Source organism: Ranitomeya variabilis, chromosome 2 (genome assembly GCF_051348905.1).
Source record: "Ranitomeya variabilis isolate aRanVar5 chromosome 2, aRanVar5.hap1, whole genome shotgun sequence".
Classification (NCBI taxonomy): domain Eukaryota; kingdom Metazoa; phylum Chordata; class Amphibia; order Anura; family Dendrobatidae; genus Ranitomeya; species Ranitomeya variabilis.
The window spans coordinates 351,882,817-351,906,159 of NC_135233.1; the positions used below are offsets into that span (position 1 = coordinate 351,882,817).

The following is a 23,343-nucleotide window of genomic DNA, read 5'->3' on the forward strand; positions in this document are numbered from 1 at the left end:
AGCCGCCTGCGCTGCCACCATGCAATCAGTGGGTGCCTAGAGTTTACTGGAAGCCGCCTGCGCTGCCACCATGCAATCACTGGGTGCCTAGAGTTTACTGGAAGCCGCCTGCGCTGCCACCATGCAATCAGTGTGTGCCTAGAGTTTACTGGAAACTGCCTGCGCTGCCACCATGCAATCGCTGGGTGCCTAGAGTTTACTGGAAGCCGCCTGCGCTGCCACCATGCAATCGCTGGGTACCTAGAGTTTACTGGAAGCCGCCTGCGTTGCCACCATGCAATCACTGGGTGCCTAGAGTTTACTGGAAGCCGCCTGCGCTGCCACCATGCAATCACTGGGTGCCTAGAGTTTACTGGAAGCCACCTGCGCTGCCACCATGCAATCACTGGGTGCCTAGTGTTTACTGGAAGCCTCCTGCGCTGCCAATAAGCAATCAGTGGATGCCTAGAGTTTACTGGAAGCCGCCCGGCTGCCACCATACAATCACTGGGTGCCTAGAGTTTACTGGAAGCCGCCTGCGCTGCCACCATGCAATCACTGGGTGCCTAGAGTTTACTGGAAGCCGCCTGCGCTGCCACCATGCAATCACTGGGTGCCTAGAGTTTACTGGAAGCCTGCTGCGCTGCCAACAAGCAATCAGTGGGTGCCTAGAGTTTACTGGAAGCCGCCTGCGCTGCCACCATACAATCACTGGGTGCCTAGAGTTTACTGGAAGCCGCCTGCGCTGCCACCATGCAATCACTGGGTGCCTAGAGTTTACTGGAAGCCGCCTGCGCTGCCACCATGCAATCACTGGGTGCCTAGTGTTTACTGGAAGCCTGCTGCGCTGCCAACAAGCAATCAGTGGGTGCCTAGAGTTTACTGGAAGCCGCCTGCGCTGCCACCATACAATCACTGGGTGCCTAGAGTTTACTGGAAGCCGCCTGCGCTGCCACCATGCAATCAGTGTGTGCCTAGAGTTTACTGGAAACTGCCTGCGCTGCCACCATGCAATCGCTGGGTGCCTAGAGTTTACTGGAAGCCGCCTGCGCTGCCACCATGCAATCGCTGGGTACCTAGAGTTTACTGGAAGCCGCCTGCGTTGCCACCATGCAATCACTGGGTGCCTAGAGTTTACTGGAAGCCGCCTGCGCTGCCACCATGCAATCACTGTGTGCCTAGAGTTTACTGGAAGCCGCCTGCGCTGCCACCATGCAATCACTGGGTGCCTAGTGTTTACTGGAAGCCTCCTGCGCTGCCAATAAGCAATCAGTGGATGCCTAGAGTTTACTGGAAGCCGCCCGGCTGCCACCATACAATCACTGGGTGCCTAGAGTTTACTGGAAGCCGCCTGCGCTGCCACCATGCAATCGCTGGGTACCTAGAGTTTACTGGAAGCCGCCTGCGCTGCCACCATGCAATCACTGGGTGCCTAGAGTTTACTGGAAGCCGCCTGCGCTGCCACCATGCAATCACTGGGTGCCTAGAGTTTACTGGAAGCCGCCTGCGCTGCCACCATGCAATCGCTGGGTACCTAGAGTTTACTGGAAGCCGCCTGCGCTGCCACCATGCAATCACTGGGTGCCTAGAGTTTACTGGAAGCCGCCTGCGCTGCCACCATGCAATTACTGGGTGCCTAGAGTTTACTTGAAGCGCCTGCGCTGCCACCATGCAATCACTGGGTGCCTAGAGTTTACTGGAAGCCGCCTGTGCTGCAATCTCTGTCCTATGGGGCCTATAAATACAAAGCATGAAACCAATGGCAGGATTCCCCCCTCTCCACACTTGGAAGACTGTACACGTTTTGCTTTACGCGCTTTTCAGTACATTATGTAGTAAACTGAATGGAGGCATTGAGACTACAAGCCGCCCTGCAATAAAGAAGCCTCATAGAGCGGAGGGGACGGAAAGTAAGGGTATGTTTCCACGTTCAGGAAACGCTGCTTGTTTGACGCTGCGCAGCACTGCAGCATCAAACAAGCAGCGTCCAGATGTTCCTGCATAGTGGAGGGGATTTGATGAAATCCTGTCTCCACTATGCGTGGAAACCCGCACGCGGCGGCCCTGCGACTACGGACATGCTGCGCGTCTTTTCAGATCGCAGCATGCCCGTACACCTTGCGGGGACGCAGCGTCCCCGCAAGGTATATCACAGGGCCCTATGGGAGAGAGCGATCATCCCGGATGTGAAGAGTTAACACATCCGGCATGATCGCGTCCCATTAAGGGGGGCGGGGCTTAGCGCCGAGCGGCTTCGCCGCTGCGGCGATACCGCCGGACATCCGTACCGTGGAGACATAGCCTAAGGGTATGTGTCCACGTTCAGGATTGCATCAGGATTTGGTCAGGATTTTCCATCAGTATTTGTAAGCCAAAACCAGGAGTGGGTGATAAATGCAGAAGTGGTGCATGTGTTTCTGTTATACTTTTCCTCTAAGGCTACGTTCACACTAGCGTTGTACGCCGTTGCGTCGGCGACGCAACGCACAACGCACGCAAAAACGCGTCAAAACGCACGCAAAAACGCTGCGTTTTGCGACGCATGCGTCGGTTTTTGCCGAAAATCGGACGCAAGAAAAATGCAACTTGTTGCGTTTTCTTGGTCCGACGCTTGCGGCAAAAAAGACGCATGTGTCGCACAACGCAACAATAAAAAACGCATGCGTCCCCCATGTTAAGTATAGGGGCGCATGACGCATGCGTCGCCGCTGCGTCGCCGACGCAAACCCAACGCACATTAGCTTAACGCTAATGTGAACGTAGCCTAATTGTTCCACTCCTGGTTTTGGCTACAAATACTGATGGAAAATCCTGACCAAATCCTGATGCAATCCTGAACGTGGACACGTACCCTAAGGAGGTTCTGGGGAGGAAATAACGCAGCTTGTCCCTGTCAGGAAGGGGCAATGGCGGCACAGAACACAGAGGGGGCTGCTGACAGGAGACTGAGGTCCGCACCCGGGGAGGACGGCGGAGATGGCACTAGTGCGCACAGCCCCCTCCAGGTAGATACAGCCGCTGACTCCGCCCATGTACCGGGTACGCCCACGTGACTGGTCACATGGCCGTGACGTCATCAAAGGTCCTTTAGCTCACTAAGAAAAGATAGAGGAAGAGGTGAAGCAGTCCGGGCCCCGGGCCGGAGGAGGAGGAGAGGGCCCAGAGCGTGGAAACATGTCGGAGACATACGGTGAGGCACGGGTTAGGGGAGGGAGGTGTCTCATGTCACGGTGACGGGGGTGGGGTAAGGCATACCTCCCAACCGTCCCGATTTCAGCGGGACAGTCCCGCTTTGGCACCGGGGTCCCGCTGTCCCGCTTCGGGCATTTAAAATCCCGAATTTGCGGCCGCCGGTGAAGCCCCGCCCACTTCCGGGACGTAGAGAGAGCCTGTTTTTTTTTTTTTTTATATAAAAGCTGCCTCCTGACCGCCCGCGCAACACCCCCCCCCCCTCCCGCCCCCTGTGCGGCGCTGCCACGCTGAAGGAGAGAGCCTGCAGCAATCAAGAAGAAAGGTCAGCGATTCACTACCTCTGGCTGTGTGTGCACGGAGCTCCGGCTTCTGCTCTTAGCTGCTATCCCGGCAGAGAAGGAGAGACGGGGGAGGTGCCGGGATAGTGCAGAGCTGTGAGCAGGAGACTGAAGACTTCAGCAGAGAGCTGCACATGGACATCAGCCGCCCCTGCATCACAGAGGAGATTGTGTGTGTGTGATGTGTGTGATGGCTGCGTGTGTGTGTGTGTGATGGCTGGGTGTGTGTGTGTGATGGCTGTGTGTGTGTGATGGCTGCGTGTGTGTGTGTGTGATGGCTGCGTGTGTGTGATGGCTGCGTGTGTGTGTGTGATGGCTGTGTGTGTGTGATGGCTGCGTGTGTGTGTGTGTGATGGCTGCGTGTGTGTGTGTGTGATGGCTGCGTGTGTGTGTGTGATGGCTGCGTGTGTGTGATGGCTGCGTGTGTGTGATGGCTGCGTGTGTGTGATGGCTGCGTGTGTGTGATGGCTGCGTGTGTGTGTGATGGCTGTGTGTGTGTGATGGCTGCGTGTGTGTGTGTGTGATGGCTGCGTGTGTGTGATGGCTGCGTGTGTGTGTGTGATGGCTGTGTGTGTGTGATGGCTGCGTGTGTGTGTGTGTGATGGCTGCGTGTGTGTGTGTGTGATGGCTGCGTGTGTGTGTGTGATGGCTGCGTGTGTGTGTGATGGCTGCGTGTGTGTGTGTGATGGCTGCGTGTGTGTGTGTGATGGCTGCGTGTGTGTGTGATGGCTGCATGTGTGATGGCTGCGCGTGTGTGTGTGTGTGTGATGGCTGCGTGTGTGTGTGTGATGGCTGTGTGTGTGATGGCTGCGTGTGTGTGTGATGGCTGCGTGTGTGTGTGTGATGGCTGCGTGTGTGTGATGGCTGCGTGTGTGTGATGGCTGCGTGTGTGTGATGGCTGCGTGTGTGTGATGGCTGCGTGTGTGTGTGATGGCTGTGTGTGTGTGATGGCTGCGTGTGTGTGATGGCTGTGTGTGTGTGATGGCTGTGTGTGTGTGATGGCTGTGTGTGTGTGATGGCTGTGTGTGTGTGATGGCTGTGTGTGTGTGATGGCTGCGTGTGTGTGATGGCTGCGTGTGTGTGTGATGGCTGCGTGTGTGTGTGTGTGTGATGGCTGCGTGTGTGATGTCTGCGTGTGTGTGTGATGGCTGCATGTGTGTGTGATGGCTGCGTGTGTGTGTGTGTGTGATGGCTGCGTGTGTGTGTGTGATGGCTGCGTGTGTGTGTGTGTGATGGCTGCGTGTGTGTGTGTGTGATGGCTGCGTGTGTGTGTGATGGCTGCGTGTGTGATGCATTTGTGTCAAAGCTGCATGTGTTTGTGAGCTGCGTGCGTGTGAGCTGCGTGCCTGTGTGTGAGCTGCGTGCCTGTATGTCATTATACAGTATGGAGCATCATGTGTGGTCATTATACAATATGGAGCATCATGTGCGGTCATTATACAGTATGGAGCATCATGTGCGGTCATTATACAGTATGGAGCATTATGTGTGGCCATTATACAGTATGGAGCATCATGTGCGGTCATTATACAGTATGGAGCATCATGTGCGGTCATTATACAATATGGAGCATCATGTGCGGTCATTGTACAGTATGGAGCATCATGTGCGGTCATTATACAGTATGGAGCATCATGTGCGGTCATTATACAGTATGGAGCATCATGTGTGTTCATTATACAGTATGGAGCATCATGTGCGGCCATTATACAGTATGGAGCATCATGTGGGGTCATTATACAGTATGGAGCATCATGTGCGGTCATTATACAGTATGGAGCATCATGTGCGGTCATACAGTATGGAGCATCATGTGTGTTCATTATACAGTATGGAGCATCATGTGTGGCCATTATACAGTATGGAGCGTCATGTGTGTTCATTATACAGTATGGAGCATCATGTGTGGCCATTATACAGTATGGGGCACTGTGTGGCCATATTTTTTTGTTTATAATTATTGTATATGAAACAGTGTGATCGGCAGTGCTAAATGGGTGTGGTTGGGATGTGGATATGGGTGTGACTAATTATGAATGGGTGTGGTCAGAGGCGTGGCCTAAAATTTGCCGCGGCGCGCAAAGCGCGCCGCAAACTTTGTCCCTCTTTCCCATCTTCAAAAGTTGGGAGGTATGGGTAAGGTGTCTGATGGTGACCGGGGGGGGGGGGTAGATGCCTGATGGGGACTGGGGGGGGGAGGTGTCTGATGGTGACTGGGGGGGGGGAGGTGTCTGATGGTGACTGGGGGGGGGGTAGATGCCTGATGGTGACTGGGGGGGGGAGGTGTCTGATGGTGACTGGGGGGGGGAGGTGTCTGATGGTGACTGGGGGGGGAGGTGTCTGATGGTGACTGGGGGGGGGGGGGGAGGTGTCTGATGGTGACTGGGGGGGGGGGGAGGTGTCTGATGGTGACCGGGGGGGGGGGGTAGACGCCTGATGGTGACTGGGGGGGGAGGGGAGGTGTCTGATGGCGACTGGGGGGGGAGGTGTCTGATGGTGACCGGGAGGGGGTGTAGATGTCTGATGGTGACCGGGAGGGGGTGTAGATGTCTGATGGTGACCGGGGGGGGGGGGGGTGTAGATGTCTGATGGTGACTGGGGGGGGAGGGGAGGTGTCTGATGGCGACTGGGGGGGGAGGTGTCTGATGGTGACCGGGGGGGGGGGTGTAGATGTCTGATGGTGACTGGGGGGGGGGGAGGGGAGGTGTCTGATGGTGACTGGGGGGGGAGGTGTCTGATGGTGACCGGGAGGGGGTGTAGATGTCTGATGGTGACCGGGGGGGGGGGGGGTGTAGATGTCTGATGGTGACCGGGGGGGGGGGGGGGTGTAGATGTCTGATGGTGACCGGGGGGGGGGGGGGGTGTAGATGTCTGATGGTGACCGGGGGGGGGGGGGGGGGGGTGTAGATGTCTGATGGTGACCGGGGGTGTAGATGTCTGATGGTGACCGGGGGTGTAGATGCCTGATGGTGACCCGGGGGGGAGATGTCTGATGGGGGGGGGAGATGTCTGATGGGGGGGGGGGAGATGTCTGATGGTGACCGGGGGGGGTAGATGCCTGATGGTGACCCGGGGGGTAGATGTCTGATGGGGGGGGGGGGGGTAGATGTCTGATGGTGACTGGGGGGGGAGGGGCTGATGTTGAGATGTCTCGGTGGCCTCTTGCCTGTGTAATAGGAACAGTCTCTTCAGCTCTGACTTGTGGTTTCCTGTCTGGTGGCCGCAGTGTGAGCGCTGTGCTGTGACATCCTCCATCTTCCGGTGTGGGGGCAGATCCGCGGTCTGGCCTGTGATGGTTTGGGCCTGTACTCCGCCGTTGTGCTCTTTCTTCCCCGCTCTCCTTGCTGTCTCTGTTTTGTGTACAGTTACTTTCTATATCCCGTGTTACTTGCTGTTCTGTCCTCTGGAGCTTACCGCCCCAGATTTCTCAGTGTCTGTGCAGTAGTGACCGGACACTTCCATCGCGGGTCAGCGTTCCTCTGTGCGGTACATGTCCTTTGTCCGCTGTGCTCGGGGGGTGCTCACCACAGGCCTGTTGACGGTTTCCACTATAAACCAGTTGAACCAGTGGCGGACCTTCCCAGCTGTTGACGCTCTTGGCTGCCGTACACATGGGGAAATGCTATTTATACAACTGACTTCATTATTAATCTTCATTCCAGATTTTCTCTTCAAGTTCCTGGTCATCGGCAGCGCAGGGACGGGGAAGTCCTGCCTCCTCCATCAGTTCATCGAGAGCAAGTGTGAGTAGTGGTCCTCGTCTGTGCCTGCTGGGGGACGTTGTCAGTGATGAGTGCAGATCCGGACGATGCAGACGAGGAATATATGGGGCAAGATCTCCCGTGATAGGACTTACTGAATGTCTTGTTGTGTGGGGTCCCACCGCTGAGACCACCACTCACTCAGCAGCAGTGAAGCTGCATAGGGGCAGTAACTTTGCATTATGGAAGGTGAAAATCCACCAGAATGTTTAATAATCTGCGTCACGTTCTTTTCACACTGCCGACTGCAGAAAAAAAAAGTGGAATTTACTCTACTTTTATTTTAAAAGCACTGAAGGTGTCGCCTCCTGCACAAGCCGGACGTCAGTAGTGAGTGCAGCCGTGACAGCACAGCGCCATCCATCATGTGGTGGCCTCTGCCAGGTACTGCAACTCAGTAAAGAGGATAATAGGTGATCTTAGCCATGTGCGGAGCTGAGCTCTTCTGCCTGTGGTCACGTTTCACATCTGACCACCCCCTGGAGCTGATTGATGGAGGTGCTGGGTATCCAACTCCCTTCCATCTGATATTGATGACTTGTCCTGAGGATAGATAATAGAATGGTAGAGTTGGGAGGGACCTCATCTGGTCCAACCCACTGCTCAATGCAGGGTTCACTAAATCATGATCTCTGTCCAGCCTGTTTGAAGACTTCCATTGAAGGAGAACTCACCACCTCTCCTGGCCGCCTGTTCCACTCATTGATCACCCTCACTGTCAAAAAGTTTTTTCTAATATCTAATCAGTGTCTCCTCCCATTCAGTTTCATCCCATTGCTGCTAGTCTTTCCTTGTGCAAATGAGAATAAAGATGATCGTTCTACAATGTGAAAGCCCTTGAGATATTTGTAGATAGCTATTAAGTCTCCTCTCAGTCTTCTTTTTTGCAAGCTAAACATTCCCAAATCCTGTAACCGTTCCTCATAGGACATGGTTTGCAGACCGGTCACCATTCTGGTCGCTCTTCTCTGAACTTGCTCCAGGTTGTTGGTGTCTTTTTTAAAATGTGCCCAAAACTGGACACAGTATTCCAGATGAGGTCTGACCAAAGAGGATTAGAGAGCAATAATGACTTTGCGTGATCTAGACTGTATGCTTCTGTTAATACATCCCAGAATTGTGTCTGCCTTTTTTGCTGCTGCATCACACTGTTGACTCATGTGCAGTCTGTGATCTATTAGTATACCCAAGTCTTTTTCACATGCCCTGTTGCTTAGCCCTATTCCTCTCATTCTGTATATGCTTTTTCATTTTATTGCCCAGATGTAGTACTTTGCATTTTTCCCTGTTAAAAACCATTCTGTTAGTTGCTCTTCACTGCTCCAGTTTATTTCTATCTTTGAATCCTCTCTCTCTCTTCTCTAGTATTAGCTATCCCTCCTAGATTTGTGTCATCAGCAAATTTAATCAGTTTACCTTCAATTCCTTCATTTAAATCATTGATAAAGATGTTGAACAATACAGGGCCCAGGACAGAGCCCTGTGGTACCCCACTTGAGACATTCTTCCAACTGGATGTGCAGCCATTTATGACCACTCTTTGGGTCCGATCACTAAGCCAGTTATGAATCCACCTAACAGTTGCCTTGTCCATTCCATACTCAGTCAATATAAAAGTAATGGAAAACCCCTTGTACAAATCTGCCCCAGAGCGTAACTGTGATCACAATGGCATAGTCCGGATATAGCATGTAGTCACAAGGTTGGCGATAATTGTATGATTGACGGAGAGTTGACCTCTGGGACCATCATCAATCCTGAAACCGGGGGGGGGTCCTAAGGTCGGCTGAATGCAGCGTATCTGTACATGCGCCATTCACTTCTGTGAGACTAATGGAAAAAATGTCTTCCCGTAGAAGTGAATGCAGCAGTCACACATGTGCTACCGGTTCTGTCACACAAGGGACATTGGGACCCCCATCCTCACAATCAGCGATTATACGCTTGTGCTCTGACGTGTGGATAAATGTATTTAATGCGATAACCCCCTGGGACCGCCGTGCACCAGTCATCGCTCCTTTTTTTTTTTGCCTTCTAGTTAAGCAAGACTCTAATCACACGATCGGAGTGGAGTTCGGCTCCAGGATTGTCAACGTGGGGGGTAAATCGGTGAAGCTGCAGATCTGGGATACAGCCGGACAGGAGAGATTTAGGTAAGTGTAATGTGACCCCCAGAAAAACCGCGGACGTCAGAAGCCAGAGTCATGATAGATCAGTAGGGTTTTCTTCAGGAGATGCCTTTCTTAAAGGGGTATTCCAATCTTCTAAAGTGACGGTGTAACTCTAGTATACGCCATATGGGGTCGGATGTCTCTGACCCTGGGAATGAGTTTCAGCACTGATTTTAGCTCTGGATTTGTATTTCTGTCCCCCCTACATATTGGCACGACATGCAGGAAGCTGCCGCCGGCCATATTCACTTTCATGGAGCTGCTCTGCCGTTCTTGTGCACAGTGGGTGACCGGTGTCACCGAGTAGGGAGGTCAGAGAAGGGGACGCAGCCCTACATCACAGCCGCCTCCTTTTATTTACAGGGTCTGTAGAGGCTTGAACATGACTGATCGTAAAATAATTGCATGTCTTGGTGATATTCTACATGGGCATATCCCTTTAAATATCAATTTTATTTTTTGCTCTGTAGATTCTTGATCTTTTTTGCAAATTGTTTAATATTTTTGGGGATCTTCCATTATTGTACACTGATACTTGTGTTCCCGGCTGATTTTTTGCTTCTTTCTTTTATCAGGTCAGTTACTCGCAGTTACTACAGAGGAGCAGCGGGGGCGCTCTTAGTCTATGACATTGCAAGGTGAGTCTCTACCGGTGAGCACTGCCGACAGTCTGCAATTACCTGGGTGTAGACCTACTGGTAAACCTAAATAGAAAACAATATATATTAACCAGTTCAGCTCTGTGAATGCTGAACCTTTAGGATATTTTAGCCATTTTTAATTTTTATTTTTTCCATTTATTTGTTTTACAGTTATACGGTAACTTGTTTGTTGGCTGCCGATTTGATTTATTTTTTTTGGTCTTCGTGTAGGTTCTATTTCTTATCATGTTTCTATGAGTACTGGTACGTTCTACGATGAGAGTGGGCTTATGAGCTGAGCCCACTCCACACTGGGCCGGCGCTCTCTGTATTATACAGCCAGTGACTGCCGCTGATAGCAGCGATCATGGGGAGACGTGGGGTTGCCTTTGCAGAAGTGTACCTACCTAAGGCCCCCGTAACTGCCATCTGGGTGCTCCTATAAGGCTGGGCTCCAGAGGAGAGGAGTAGTTAAGATACACTGCACTAAAACAAGAACGTAAAATTTTAATTAAAAAATAAATAAATCAACCCTTCCTTTTTATCCCAGTTCAAAAATAGAAAAATAAATCCTAAAACGTGATCTATCAAAATATAAACTTAATTAACCCATAAGGAAAATTTCATAAAAATAAATAAATAAACGCCAGAATTACCATGTTTCTCATTTATTTTATTTTTTTTTTTTGTGCTGCACTGGGATCACCGTAATTGTACCGATCTGGAGAATCGTGTTGTCAGGTCATTGGAAGCTTCAACTTGTCCCACCAAAAAAAAAAAAAGCCCACATGGCTGTTGATGGAAAAATTAAAAATACTAATGACTCTTGGAAGAAGAGAGGAAAAAAAAACAAGAACCAGTCTGCAGGGGATTGTCACCTTTTTTTTTTTTTTATAGTTTCATAGAGAACAGAAGGGGTGAAGAAGAGGGGCTTCTGTACTCCCTCCGGGGTCAGAGACTGCCGGGGCACACAACATTTGCCTGCTTGATCCTTTTGGCAACTTAATCCCTTTTTATGAATGTATATTGGCACGGATTTAGGGGCAGGATTTAAAGGGGTTGTTCAGTGAATCGAAATAACAACCGATGTAGTACTCAATCCCGACCGGCAAATCCCCCACTCACCAGGAGATGAGGACTCTGACCAGCAGACCAAACCCCCCCCCCCCCCTCCACATCCACCCAAGAGATTAGTAACCTCACTGACAGACCCCCCCCCTTCCCCCCCCAAGAGATGAGGATCCTGACCAGCAGACCCTACCCCCCCAAGAGATGAGGATCCTGACCAGCAGACCCTACCCCCCCAAGAGATGAGGATACTGACCAGCAGACCCTACCCCCCCAAGAGATGAGGATCCTGACCAGCAGACCCTACTCCCCCAATAGATGAGGATCCTGACCAGCAGACCCTACTCCCCCAAGAGATGAGGATCCTGACCGGCAGACCCTACTCCCCAAGAGATGAGGATCCTGAGCGGCTGATTCCATCCCCCAACTGATGAGGATGATCCTGACTGGCAGATTTACAAAGAGCTGAGGACCCTGACCGGCAGACCCTCCCCCTCAAGAGACGAAGATCCTCGGCGGCAGACCCTACCCTTCCCTCCCCCCCTCAAGAGACAAGGATCCTGGGCGGCAGACCCTACCCCCTAGGAGATGAGGATCGGATCCTGACTGGCGGAACTTCCCCCCCCCCCCCCCATTCACCACGAGATGAGGTTCCCCACCTGCAGATCCTACCCCCCCGCCCCCCAAGAGATGGGGGTCCTGACCGGCAGACCCTACTCCCCCAAGAGATGAGGATCATGAAAGACAGACACCCTTGTCCTCAAAGAGATCTGGATCCTGACCAGCAGTCCCGTCCCACCACCCCCGTACCCCACCAATAGACCAGGGTCCTGACCGGCAGACATTCCACACCAAGAGATGATTGCGGACGGCTGACCTAATGTCCTAACTTTGAATTTCCAGACTCGCCCATGAACAATAATGGCCCCTGCAGGTCTCTGCTCCCGCGCCGGGCTACTGCATTGCCGCGTGTCCTCAGATATCGTCTTATCTGCACACAAGGCTGTGTTAGACCGGTCTGGAGCCGCAGCGGAAGATTTCATCATGGCCCAGAACAAAAGTTAATAATCAACCGTTGTCGATCCAGTTCTGAGAAGTCGGCGTGTGACCTCCGCTGGGCTCCTGTCAGTACGATTACATCTGTGCTTTATCTAAGAACGTGGCCTCTTACCAATGCAAAGGTCATGGCGGACCAGGAAGGCAGCGATTTCTCCAGCCCCGATGACTGTGGTTTATAAATGGAGATCTCTGCTTTTGGTGGTTTTATTGCCAGCTCTTCCTGTACTGGATCTGAAGACTCTGGGTCGGGTCTGTGCACCATAAAGCACCTCTGTACCGCTGTACGGACACTGCGCCATGTAAACTCGTCATTATCAACGTACTACGGAGAACAATTCTTATTAAGCCTTCTTAAATATCATTGCACCCGACGAACAAGCATTTTCCTCGCTCATCAGGCGTTGGCGGCCTGTTCAGACGGTCTATAATTGGGAACGAGCTTTTCTACGCTGGCTCGTTAGAATGGCCCATTTGATGGAGGATCAAGAACTTTGCATCAAAATCCTACATGTAAATGGAGCAAGTGTGACCAGTGCTGCATCCACGATGTATGGGAGTGGAGGTCTCGCATACGCACTACTGCTGCCCATAGAAGTGAATGGACTGATGGTCCTGATCACAAAGGCTAGTACCAAAAATGAATTGGGGCGCCCGTCTCCTTGCACTGAATATTCAGTCTCCACTAGGGGGCCTCCTTGCCCTGTGGAGGAAATCTGATTGTGGCGTCCTCACTGACGGCCGGCTGGCAGGTTATTTCACGCTTTATAAACTGCAGCTTTTAGCATTTACAGACTGATACCCTGTGTTTTTGATTCTTGCAGCCGAGAGAGTTACAACTCCTTGACCAACTGGCTCACTGATGCGCGGACGCTGGCCAGTCCCAACATTATCATTATTTTATGCGGTAACAAGAAGGACTTGGATGCCGACCGAGAGGTGACGTTTTTAGAGGCCTCGCGCTTCGCCCAGGAAAATGGTAAGAATATTAACCCCTTTAACGACTCATGACGCATCTATAGGCCATCGGCTCTGGCGGTGAGCCCTCATCTTTCCCTGATCTGATCAGCTGTCTTGTGCCCCTAACAGTCGCAGGTGGAATTGCGATCTACCCGCGGCTGTTGACATGTTAAATGCTGCTGTCAATCTCTGACAGCGGCAATCAACATGCTTGTACTGGAAGTGCGTCACAAACCTTACCCATCGACGCCCCTGTCATATGATCGTGGGGCGCCGATGTGTTGGCATGATGACTGGGGGTCTGCGGGAGACCCCCATGCTTGTCATTGCAGATCTGCTATGCGTGCCGCCCATGGCCGGCGTTCATAGGAGATGATTATTTCTGCTACACATAGCAGGGCTGAAGCTAGCTGTGCTGCATCGGAACAACACTGGACGCAATTAATTTTGGGAATAAATAGTTAAAAACTGAACGTGACACGTTTCAACTCTTCTGAGCCTTCATCAGGTGTATAAAAGACCACAGGAAAGGTTTTTATATATCGTGTCCTCCTTGTTTTTGGTTCTTTCTCGTATGGGACCCAATCTTCATGATCAATACTATGACCAATCACGGAGAGGGGGTCTCACTAAAGAGGAGTAACTCTAATAGGTCAGATGTTTACGTGCATAAGATTAAATAAATAGTGTTTTATTAAAAAAAAAGAAAAGATGTAAATGGAGTCTTTCATTTATCATTGACCGGGCGTTATTGATCTCTATCCTTCCGCGACGTATCCTAGATATCCCATGTCATTTGTTTGTGTGTAAGCAATCCCAACAATGACGAGTAGTTAAGGTCCATGTTGAATTTGCTACCTATTCGCCCTACACCTCGTATTTCCTAGTGTCACGGGGGTTTTTGGTGGATCCTTACATCTAGTCCCACAAAAAAACAAAAAAAAAAATTCCTCTTGAGATTGGGGAGTGATAATGTAGTCCCCACGTTTGGACGAGTGAGCTAACAAACCTGATTGTGATCATAGTTAATAAACCAACATCGACTTATATTCCTTTTCATTGGGATCCTTCCTCAAACAAAAGCGTCATCAGAGACTTACCCATTTTTGTAACCACTGTAAGTTTCCTAGGTATCGCAGTGCCCCCCATACGGCGGTGCTAGTCCTTGAGCCCACTGTCTTCTGGCAGGCTGACTTCATGACATGTGTTTAAAAAGCATATGAAATCAAGTTGTCAAAAATAGGCTAAACCCCAATGCAAAGATTAACTAATTTAGTTCTTTGCAGAACTGATGTTCCTAGAAACAAGTGCACTGACCGGAGAGAATGTGGAGGAAGCTTTCTTAAAGTGTGCCCGGACAATATTAAGTAAAATAGATTCAGGTAAGTGAGAGTTTACAGGCAGGAAAAGGGTATTTGCACTATTTAAAAAAACCCTGTAACCCCCCAACTGCAGTTTGTTATTAAATAAACAAAAAAACAAAAAGTCCTTTACTCACCCTTCCCGGGTCCAGTGTTGAAACTCCGTCGCTTCTCACGTGTCTAATATTGTCTGCAGCGCTGCGGCAAATTGGTGATATCAGCGGCCCTACCTGTGTAGACAGGACGCCCCACTCAGAGCAGCTGAAATCACTAATTGGCTGCAGCGCTGTCAACGTGACGGCAACACACCAGGAGCAGTGGCGGAGATTCAGCATTAAACATGGTGAGGGTGAGTAAACCATAGGGGTTTTTTTTTTCCTTTGCTTTTTTAATAACAAACTATGCTCAAGGACCGGTATTTTCTGAAAGGGGACAGCTCCATTAATACAGTTTTTCATTGTCTGTAACTTAGCCAGCAACTCCAAGAAGAGACTTGCTAGCTGTTGGTCAGAGATCCCTCACCAATCCCTCCTTTTTCACTTTGATGACACATATGCCCCACTTCTAATTGTGTGCCTGCGCTGTACATTCCTGGTCTGGCACATGCATATTAAATATTCCTGCTCTGGGTAAAGATCTCAGCTAAGTACAACACAGTCAAAAGAGACTGCTGTATGTACATCATGTAGGGGACACTGAGACTGCTGTGTATGTGTATATATATATATATACTGCCATTGTATACAGGTGCTTCTCACAAGATTAGAATAGCAAAAAGTTAATTTATTTCAGTTCTTCAATACAAAAAGTGAAACTTGTTATATAGATTCATTACAAACAGTGATCGCTTTCAAGTGTTTATTTCTGTTAATGTTGATTATGGCTTACAGCCAATGAAAACCCAAAGTCATTATCTCAGTAAATTAGAATAACTAAAAACACCTGCAAAGGCTTCCTAAGCGTTTAAGAAGGTCCCTTAGTCTGTTTCAGTAGCTCCACAATCATGGGGAAGACTGCTGACTTGACAGATGTCCAGAAGGCAGTCATAGGCACACTCCACAAGGTAAGTAAATTTTGCGTTTCATTTGGAAATCAAGGTCCCAGAGTCTGGAGAAAGAGTGGAGAGGCCACAATCCAAGCTGCTTGAGGTCTAGTGTGAAGTCTCCACAATCAGTGATGGTTTGGGGAGCCATGTCATCTGCTGGTGTAGGTCCACTGTGTTTTATCAAGACCAAAGTCAGCGCAGCCGTCTACCAGGAAATTTTATAGCACTTCATGCTTCCCTCTGCCCACAAGCTTTTAGGAGATGGAAATTTCATTCTCCAGCAGGAATTGGCACCTGTCCACACGGCCAAAAGTACCAATACCTGGTTTACAAACAACAGGATCACTGTGCTTGATTGTCCAGCAAACTCGCCTGACCTTAACCCTATAGAGAATCTATGTGTATTGTCAAGAGGAAGATGAGACACCAGACCCAACAATGCAGAGGAGCTGAAGGCTGCTATCAAAGCAACCTGGGCTTCCATAACCCCTCAGCAGTGCCACAGGCTGATCGCCTCCATGCCATGCCGCATTGATGCAGTAATTCATGGTAAAGGAGCCCTGACCAAGTATTGAGAGCATTTACTGAACATACATTTCAGTAGGCCAACATTTCGGATTTTAAAATCATTTTTTCAAGCTAGTGTTATGAAGTATTCTAATTTACTGAGATAATGACTTTTGGGTTTTCATTGGCTGTAAGCCATAATCATCAACATTAACAGAAATAAACACATGAAATAGATCACTCTGTGTATATAATAAATATATATAATATTATATATAATATAATTTCACTTTTTGTATTGAAGAACTGAAATTAACTTTTTGATGATCTAATTTTGTGAGAAGGACCTGTACATTGCATAGGAGACACTGAGACTGGTGTATGCATCATGTAGATACTGTGACTGTTGTATGAATCACATAGGAGACACTAAGGCTGCTGTATACACCATGTAAGAGACACCGAGACTGCTATATAAAACCATATTGGATCCAACAAGACTGCCTTTACATGCATCACATAGGATACACTGAGACTGCTGCATATACAACACACAGGAGACGCCGAGACTGCTGCATATACAACACACAGGAGACGCCGAGACTGCTGCATATACATCACACAGGAGATGCCGAGACTGCTGCATATACATCAAACAGGAGACGCCGAGATTGCTGCATATACAACACATAGGAGACGCCGAGACTGCTGCATATACATCACACAGGAGACTCTGAGACTGCTGCATATACATCACACAGGAGACTCTGAGCCTGCTGCATATACATCACACAGGAGACGCCGAGCCTGCTGCATGTACATCACACAGGAGACGCCGAGCCTGCTGCATGTACATCACACAGGAGACGCCGAGCCTGCTGCATGTACATCACACAGGAGACGCCGAGCCTGCTGCATGTACATCACACAGGAGACGCCGAGCCTGCTGCATGTACATCACACAGGAGACGCCGAGCCTGCTGCATGTACATCACACAGGAGACGCCGAGCCTGCTGCATGTACATCACACAGGAGACGCCGAGCCTGCTGCATGTACATCACACAGGAGACGCCGAGCCTGCTGCATGTACATCACACAGGAGACGCCGAGCCTGCTGCATGTACATCACACAGGAGACGCCGGGACTGCTGCAAATACATCACTTTGGCATCATGGGAAATGTAGTTCAGCATTAGGAGAACCTTTTCAGAGGAGAAGCAGGAATTAAAGTGGCAGATATGGTTCATCAACTAAAACGGGCGTACACAAGCTAAACCCATAAACCTGTACAATATTCTTTACTATCAGCCTGTGCTGTACTGTATAGGAATACACATTGCTAGAGTGCTCTTATACGTCAGACAACCCCTTTAATAATATATGATGAGTGACTTCTAGTAGGGTGTTACCGGTCTGTGATCCGGTGTGAGTATTGCAGCGGTCACTTCTCAGACCCTCTGTTTGGATTCGGCGATCAGATATTTTTGTCATGGTATAACTAATCCATAAATCCCAGTGCATCGCCCCGTGGAGTGCGGAGTGACGTCAGTCCGTCACAGGAGCCATGTCCTCACTAATCCTGCTAATCCATAAACGTCATGTTCCTATTTCTGCCGTGCAGTGTATGTGCGTACATGGAAGCATACACTGCGGGGTATTACCAGTAGCCGAAGGACCCCGGACCACCATGTGCATGCATGTTATGTAAGGTGGTGTGCTATAAAGCCAGTATCTAATCGTTTTTGGCCTTTCCGCCACACTCCTACTTATCTTTGCCTCTGGCGTTCCCTCTCATTATTTTAGGTGAGCTGGATCCTGAGAGGATGGGATCTGGGATCCAGTACGGTGAAGCCTCGCCGCGGCATGCAAAGCACACGCACGGGACACAGCTACAGAACCGGCAGCAATGCAACTGTTAGTGATGAAGGTAAATTTCTAGTCCGCCCGTCCCTAAGAAGCGGCAACGTAGAAGTGCATAAATCAAGAAGAGGTTCTATTGCCAGGCAGTGTTGTCATGGGGACTCAAATCACCAATACACATTGAGGTCCCCCATCTTAAGATATTAATGTATATTATGACTTAAAGGGAAATGCCCATCTTAAGAAGCACTGGCGCACCCGCGGTATATATCAATACGATCAATGGGGGTCTGACCTCTGCAACCCCTACTGCACTAATAAAGGGCCTGCAGAGCTATGCATGCACTGCAGCCCTTTAATTTTCAGTGTTGGTGGGGGGTCCTTTTCTATGTTTGTCCTGAAAAAAAAAAAGCCCCCTGACCATTCCGTCGTGCGGGGAAAATTATTCAGCCCCATTCACTGGAATGAAGCAGCTCGTCATTTCCCTGCCAAAAACCAGTAACGGGGCTACACTTCTGTGGGATACCAGTGTCGGACCCCCCAGTGATTATAATGGCATATGTGAGCGATATACCCCTTCATCATCACGTTATACCCCTTTAAATCTACAAGTCTCAATGATTAAACTACAGGTGCCAGGAGGCATCAGACTTCCACTTTAAGGCTTTAGACTTAAAGGCTTACTCCAACTCTGGGGATTTTTTATTTTATTTACTTTTTTACTTAAATTCGTGCATTTCTGGCTTAAATTTTTTTTTTGCAATTGGCCTTCACTACAAATTTTGCACTGGTTTGCTCTTAAAGGCTCCATATTTCCCTGTGCATTCAACATTGATGCGGTCTGTGGTCATAAGTCAGCAACAAGAGCTCAGATAAGGACATAACAAAGTGCTATACATTTTCCCAGAACGAGCTCACTGACTGATTCCTAGTCAACCCATTCTACAGCCAGCAATAGACAGTACAGCGCAGAGGCTAAAGTTGGTAAAAGGTGCAAAATTTTTTAATAAAACCCATTCATGGCCTGCAGGAGATCCCTTGGATGTCATTGCCAATCTGCTAGGAGCGCCGCCCCGTGGCCGGCGTTCATAGCCGATGAGTAGCAAAAGTGATCAGAAGATCGCAGCTTGCAAACTATTGAAGCCAGTAAAGTGTAAACATAAAAAAATAAATAAATTCAAATTGCTCCCATTTTGCCAAATTCAAAATAAAACCATTAAAAAAAAACACATATTTGGTGTCACCGCTCTCCGAAATGTCCAATCTATCAAAATATAACAAGAATTCTTTCGATTGGTCAGCGGCATAACGAAAAAAAAATGCCAGAATTACGTTTTTTTGGTCGCCGCAACATTGCAATAATAGACGATAAAAAGATTGTATCTAACTTAAAATGGTATCGATAAAAATATCAGCTCTGTGCACAAAAAATAAGCCCTCACTAAGACCCACATTACGAAAATTGGAGGCACTACAAGTCTCAGAAAATGGCGCCATTTTTTTTTTTTTTCTTAAACAAACTTTTGGATTTTATTTTCACCACCGAAATAAAAAAGAACCTAGTCATGTTTGGTGTCTGCAAATTCGTAATGAACTGGAGAATCACAAGGGCAGGTCAGTTTTTGCATTTAGTGAACATGGTAAAAAAACAACTGTGGATTGCGGTTTTTTTTTTGTTTTTTTTTTTCAATTTTACCGCACTTGGAATTTTTTTTCCCGTGTTTTCCAGTACGCTATATGGTAAAACCAATGCTGTTGTTCAAAAGTACAATTCGCCCAGAAAAAAGCCATCATATGGCCATATTGACAGAAAAAAAAAAAAAAAAAGTTATGGCTCTGGGAGGAAGGGGATTGAAAAACGGGGGGAGGAAAAATGGATAATAGCCTGGTTGTAAAGGGGTTAATCCAAAAGTACATGCATTTGGATTTTTTTTAAAAAAAGTCCCCAAAGCTGGACAGTCATGTCGGGTAGGAGAGGAAGGGCTGCCGGATGCTTCCGATGCCAGAAATGGTTTGGAGGGAGGTAAAAGCTGTGGAATCTGCCGCCATTAGTGGAGGAGGTTTTATGGCGGGCGAGTGGCGGGTCGTAGCGGGGGATACGAGTAGGTTGGAAGGTTTACATGGGAGACATGAAAGTTTTTCAGAAAATATTGGGAAGTAAATTCTGATTTTATTTCTTTTTTTCTTTTCTGCAGCCATCTGCCTGTGAATCTTTTCCCGAGGAGAAGCACTAGACTGCACGCGCCCCTGACTTTATTGCACTTGTATAAAAGGATAACCCACCTGTTTGCCCCTATGCCCTCGTGTTTAGAAGCCCCCTATGACGGCCAGTGTCCTGATACGGCTCCCTAAACGCAGCCCAAACATTGGCGAACCCCCCCATGTGTCCTCCATATACTTTTATCCAAAGGAGAGGAACATCCTGAAAATATGCCAAAGGGAGTTGTGTAATTGTGAATGACCTGAGCCCATGCCCATTCTGCTCGCCCCTTTTCCATTATACCCAGGCGCCATTCAATATTCTCATCCCACAATGCTTTGCTGCTGAAAAAAAAATGTGATTATTCTCCTCTTTTGCCATAATCTGTATTTTATAAGAATGGTTCTTAAAACAACCGAGACTTGTCTCGCACACCTCGCCGGCTGGAAAACGGTTAATTTATTTCTACTCCAGCTCGACATGTATGTGTTATGCCTTTTTTTTTGTTCCCTCTAGTCTCCTGTAAATTATCAATATGTTTAATGAAAAAATGTTTTCCACGTCTCCAGATTATCATCATTTTTTTTTTTTTTTTTTAATTTTCACAATTCCGTCGATTACTCCAATGTATGCCATAGATGTCCTCTATAGTAATGCCTGGGATGGAAGGAAGTAAATATGATACTGTTACATATGTTTCTCGATAGAGCGAGATATATATATTACACACAAGATGTATTAAATAAAGGCTATGTGATATTTAGTCTGTGTGGGATTGAAAATATTACACTCCCGGTTCACTGTATGTACGTACTAAATGGCCACATTATTAGAAACACCGGCCCTTTTATGACTGGCGCTTTCCTGTATGGAAATTTAAACACATGACCCCCGGAGTGCGGTCGGAAATCAAATGATTGGTTTCTGCTGGAATCCAGAAAATCGAGTGAATTTTAAATGCAGTTACTGACATCTCAGCCATCCAATTTGGTACAGGGGTGTGCTGAAACTGTCAGCAATTTGACAACTCAGTCGTCCAGTCTGGTGCAGGGGCGTGCTGAGCTGTCAGTGTGTAGATTAGCAGCTCAGCTGTCCAATCTGAGGGAGGCACTGGCTGTCTCCAGGTGTTTATTGTCCCAGGTGATTGCCAGATTACTTAACTCACAGACCTATACCAGACATACATTCAGCTACTGTGTGATATCTCTCTTTGTGCCTTGCGTTCTGTTTGTAGATCTTTTGTTGCCTGACCTTGGAACTCATTCTGACCATCCGTCTGTTTAACCCCTTCTGCTCTGATCTGATTTTCTCCTGGTATTCTAACCTCGGAACATTACCTGACTATGCCTTTTGTCTCTTCCTTCTGTTTGACTTGCACTCCTTGACTATCCTGACTCATGGCTTGGCCTTGAGAAGTGACTCAGTGTCACATGATGGAGGAAAAACATCCAGTGAAAGGGGATCTATGAAAGGGGAGAGGAGGATGTGAAGGATTGTTCTGACAAAATGGCGACAGAGGAGGATGTGAAGAGTTTTTTTTGTTTTTTTTTTATTTCTGATGAATGGGTTCAGAATAGGATCTAAAGAATTGTTTATATTAAATGGGTCAGGAGAATGTTAAGAATTGTTCGTATAAAAGGGTAGGGGGAGGATTTGGAGAATTGTTTATATAAGAGGGGGTCAGGAGGTTATGGAGAATTGTTCGTATAGAACAGGGTCAACGGAGGATGTGAAGAATTTTTCATATAGAAGGGGTCTGATAGATGTGAAGAATTGATCCGATGAAAGTGATCAGAGGGAGGATGTGAAGAATTGTTTGCATAAAAGGGGTCAGAGAAGATTTCAATAATTGAATAAAAGGGGTCAGGAGGCTGTGAAGAATTGTTCATATAGCAGGGGTCAGAGATAGCTGTGAAGAAATCTGCTCAAAGGGGTCAGATGCATGTGAATAATCGTTCTGATAAAAGGCATCCGAGGGACATCTGAAGAACTGTTTGTATAGAGGGGGTCAGAGGAGGATGTGAAGAATTGTTCTGGTCAAAAGGATGAGAGAAGGTTGTGACTTTTTCTTGTATCGCAAATCTTAATATTGTAGATCTTCTCAGGCATGGGTTCGGATTGTTCCGAGCATGTAAATCCCTTCATCTAATTAGCAATAATTGTGAGGATCTAGTCTGTCCAAAGGATTTTTTTTTTGGATAAACGTCTTGTGCTGGATTCTTCCCCAGTGCGTTATTATTATTTTTTTTTTTATTAAATATTTTCTTTTGAGCTTCTTATTTGTGTTTCTTATACATTATCTCTACACATTCTGCAAAGACAGAGAAGGGTGCGGACTGCAGGAGAGACGTGAAGGAGGAGAACCCTGGGCTCATGGAGAATTTCTCATGTTACAAAGAGTTAAAGGAATTGTCTCTTTTTCAGGAAAACTTTTCCTATAAGCTCCATTAATAAAATTGTTCTCAGTTTCTGGCGCTGCAGCCAATTGCTGAGCACAGCAGCTTAACATAGACAAAGCCGCTGAGCTCAGTGATTGGCTGCAGCGCTGCGTTTTAGGTTTAACTAAGCTATGTATCAGGAAAATAGAATTGCGACTGCTATAATGAAATATTACAATTAATGATTTCTTCTTATTATTTGCTATATATTCATCAGTCCTGTCGGGGAGCAGCTGAGCGCCTCACTATGTGTTGTATTGTATGGCTACACACAGGGCGGAAGCGGCTATTTGTATTATGGCAGGAAGCCATTTGTGCTCCGGTATATGTTCTGTGTCGTCACTGAGCCACTGTACATTTTATTTGTTTCCTCCCATTCGACACTAAAATGTACAAAATAATGGAAACAGCTTTCCGTCTCAGCAGGTATCCGTAATGTGCACAAACCCACCGGCGGAAAAAGGCCAAATGGGCACTTTACAGTCCAATAATGCGAAATTTCACCTTCTTCAGAGAAGGAAGAAGTGGCCCTCTTACCTTTTGGGCCCCTGAGCACAGGTTGCACTAATGATATGTCCGCCTCTGTACAAACCTATACATTATTTCTACTATTTCATTAAATATAGCAATCACCCCAAAGGCACCAAATGTTAAGATCCAAAAAACGCATATATTTAATAGTGAACTTTCCAAACTTTGCCTCCCCCGCGCTATCGATGCTCCTGACATTACATTTCCATTGATCAGTGGCTCCTACAACATTC

The 23,343-nt window shown here is 48.1% G+C and overlaps 1 protein-coding gene across 1 annotated transcript; it reads left to right on the forward strand.

Moving 5' to 3' along the window:
• The first annotated feature begins 3,020 nt into the window (after window positions 1-3,020).
• Window positions 3,021-20,904, forward strand: RAB4B (RAB4B, member RAS oncogene family). Its single transcript, XM_077285597.1, has 8 exons — window positions 3,021-3,169; window positions 7,172-7,252; window positions 9,309-9,423; window positions 10,017-10,079; window positions 13,031-13,185; window positions 14,453-14,548; window positions 17,885-18,008; window positions 20,137-20,904. The coding sequence occupies exons 1-7, from the start codon at window positions 3,154-3,156 to the stop codon at window positions 17,998-18,000; spliced, it is 642 nt and encodes a 213-aa protein (XP_077141712.1). The 5' UTR covers window positions 3,021-3,153; the 3' UTR covers window positions 18,001-18,008; window positions 20,137-20,904.
• Window positions 20,905-23,343: the final 2,439 nt, after the last annotated feature.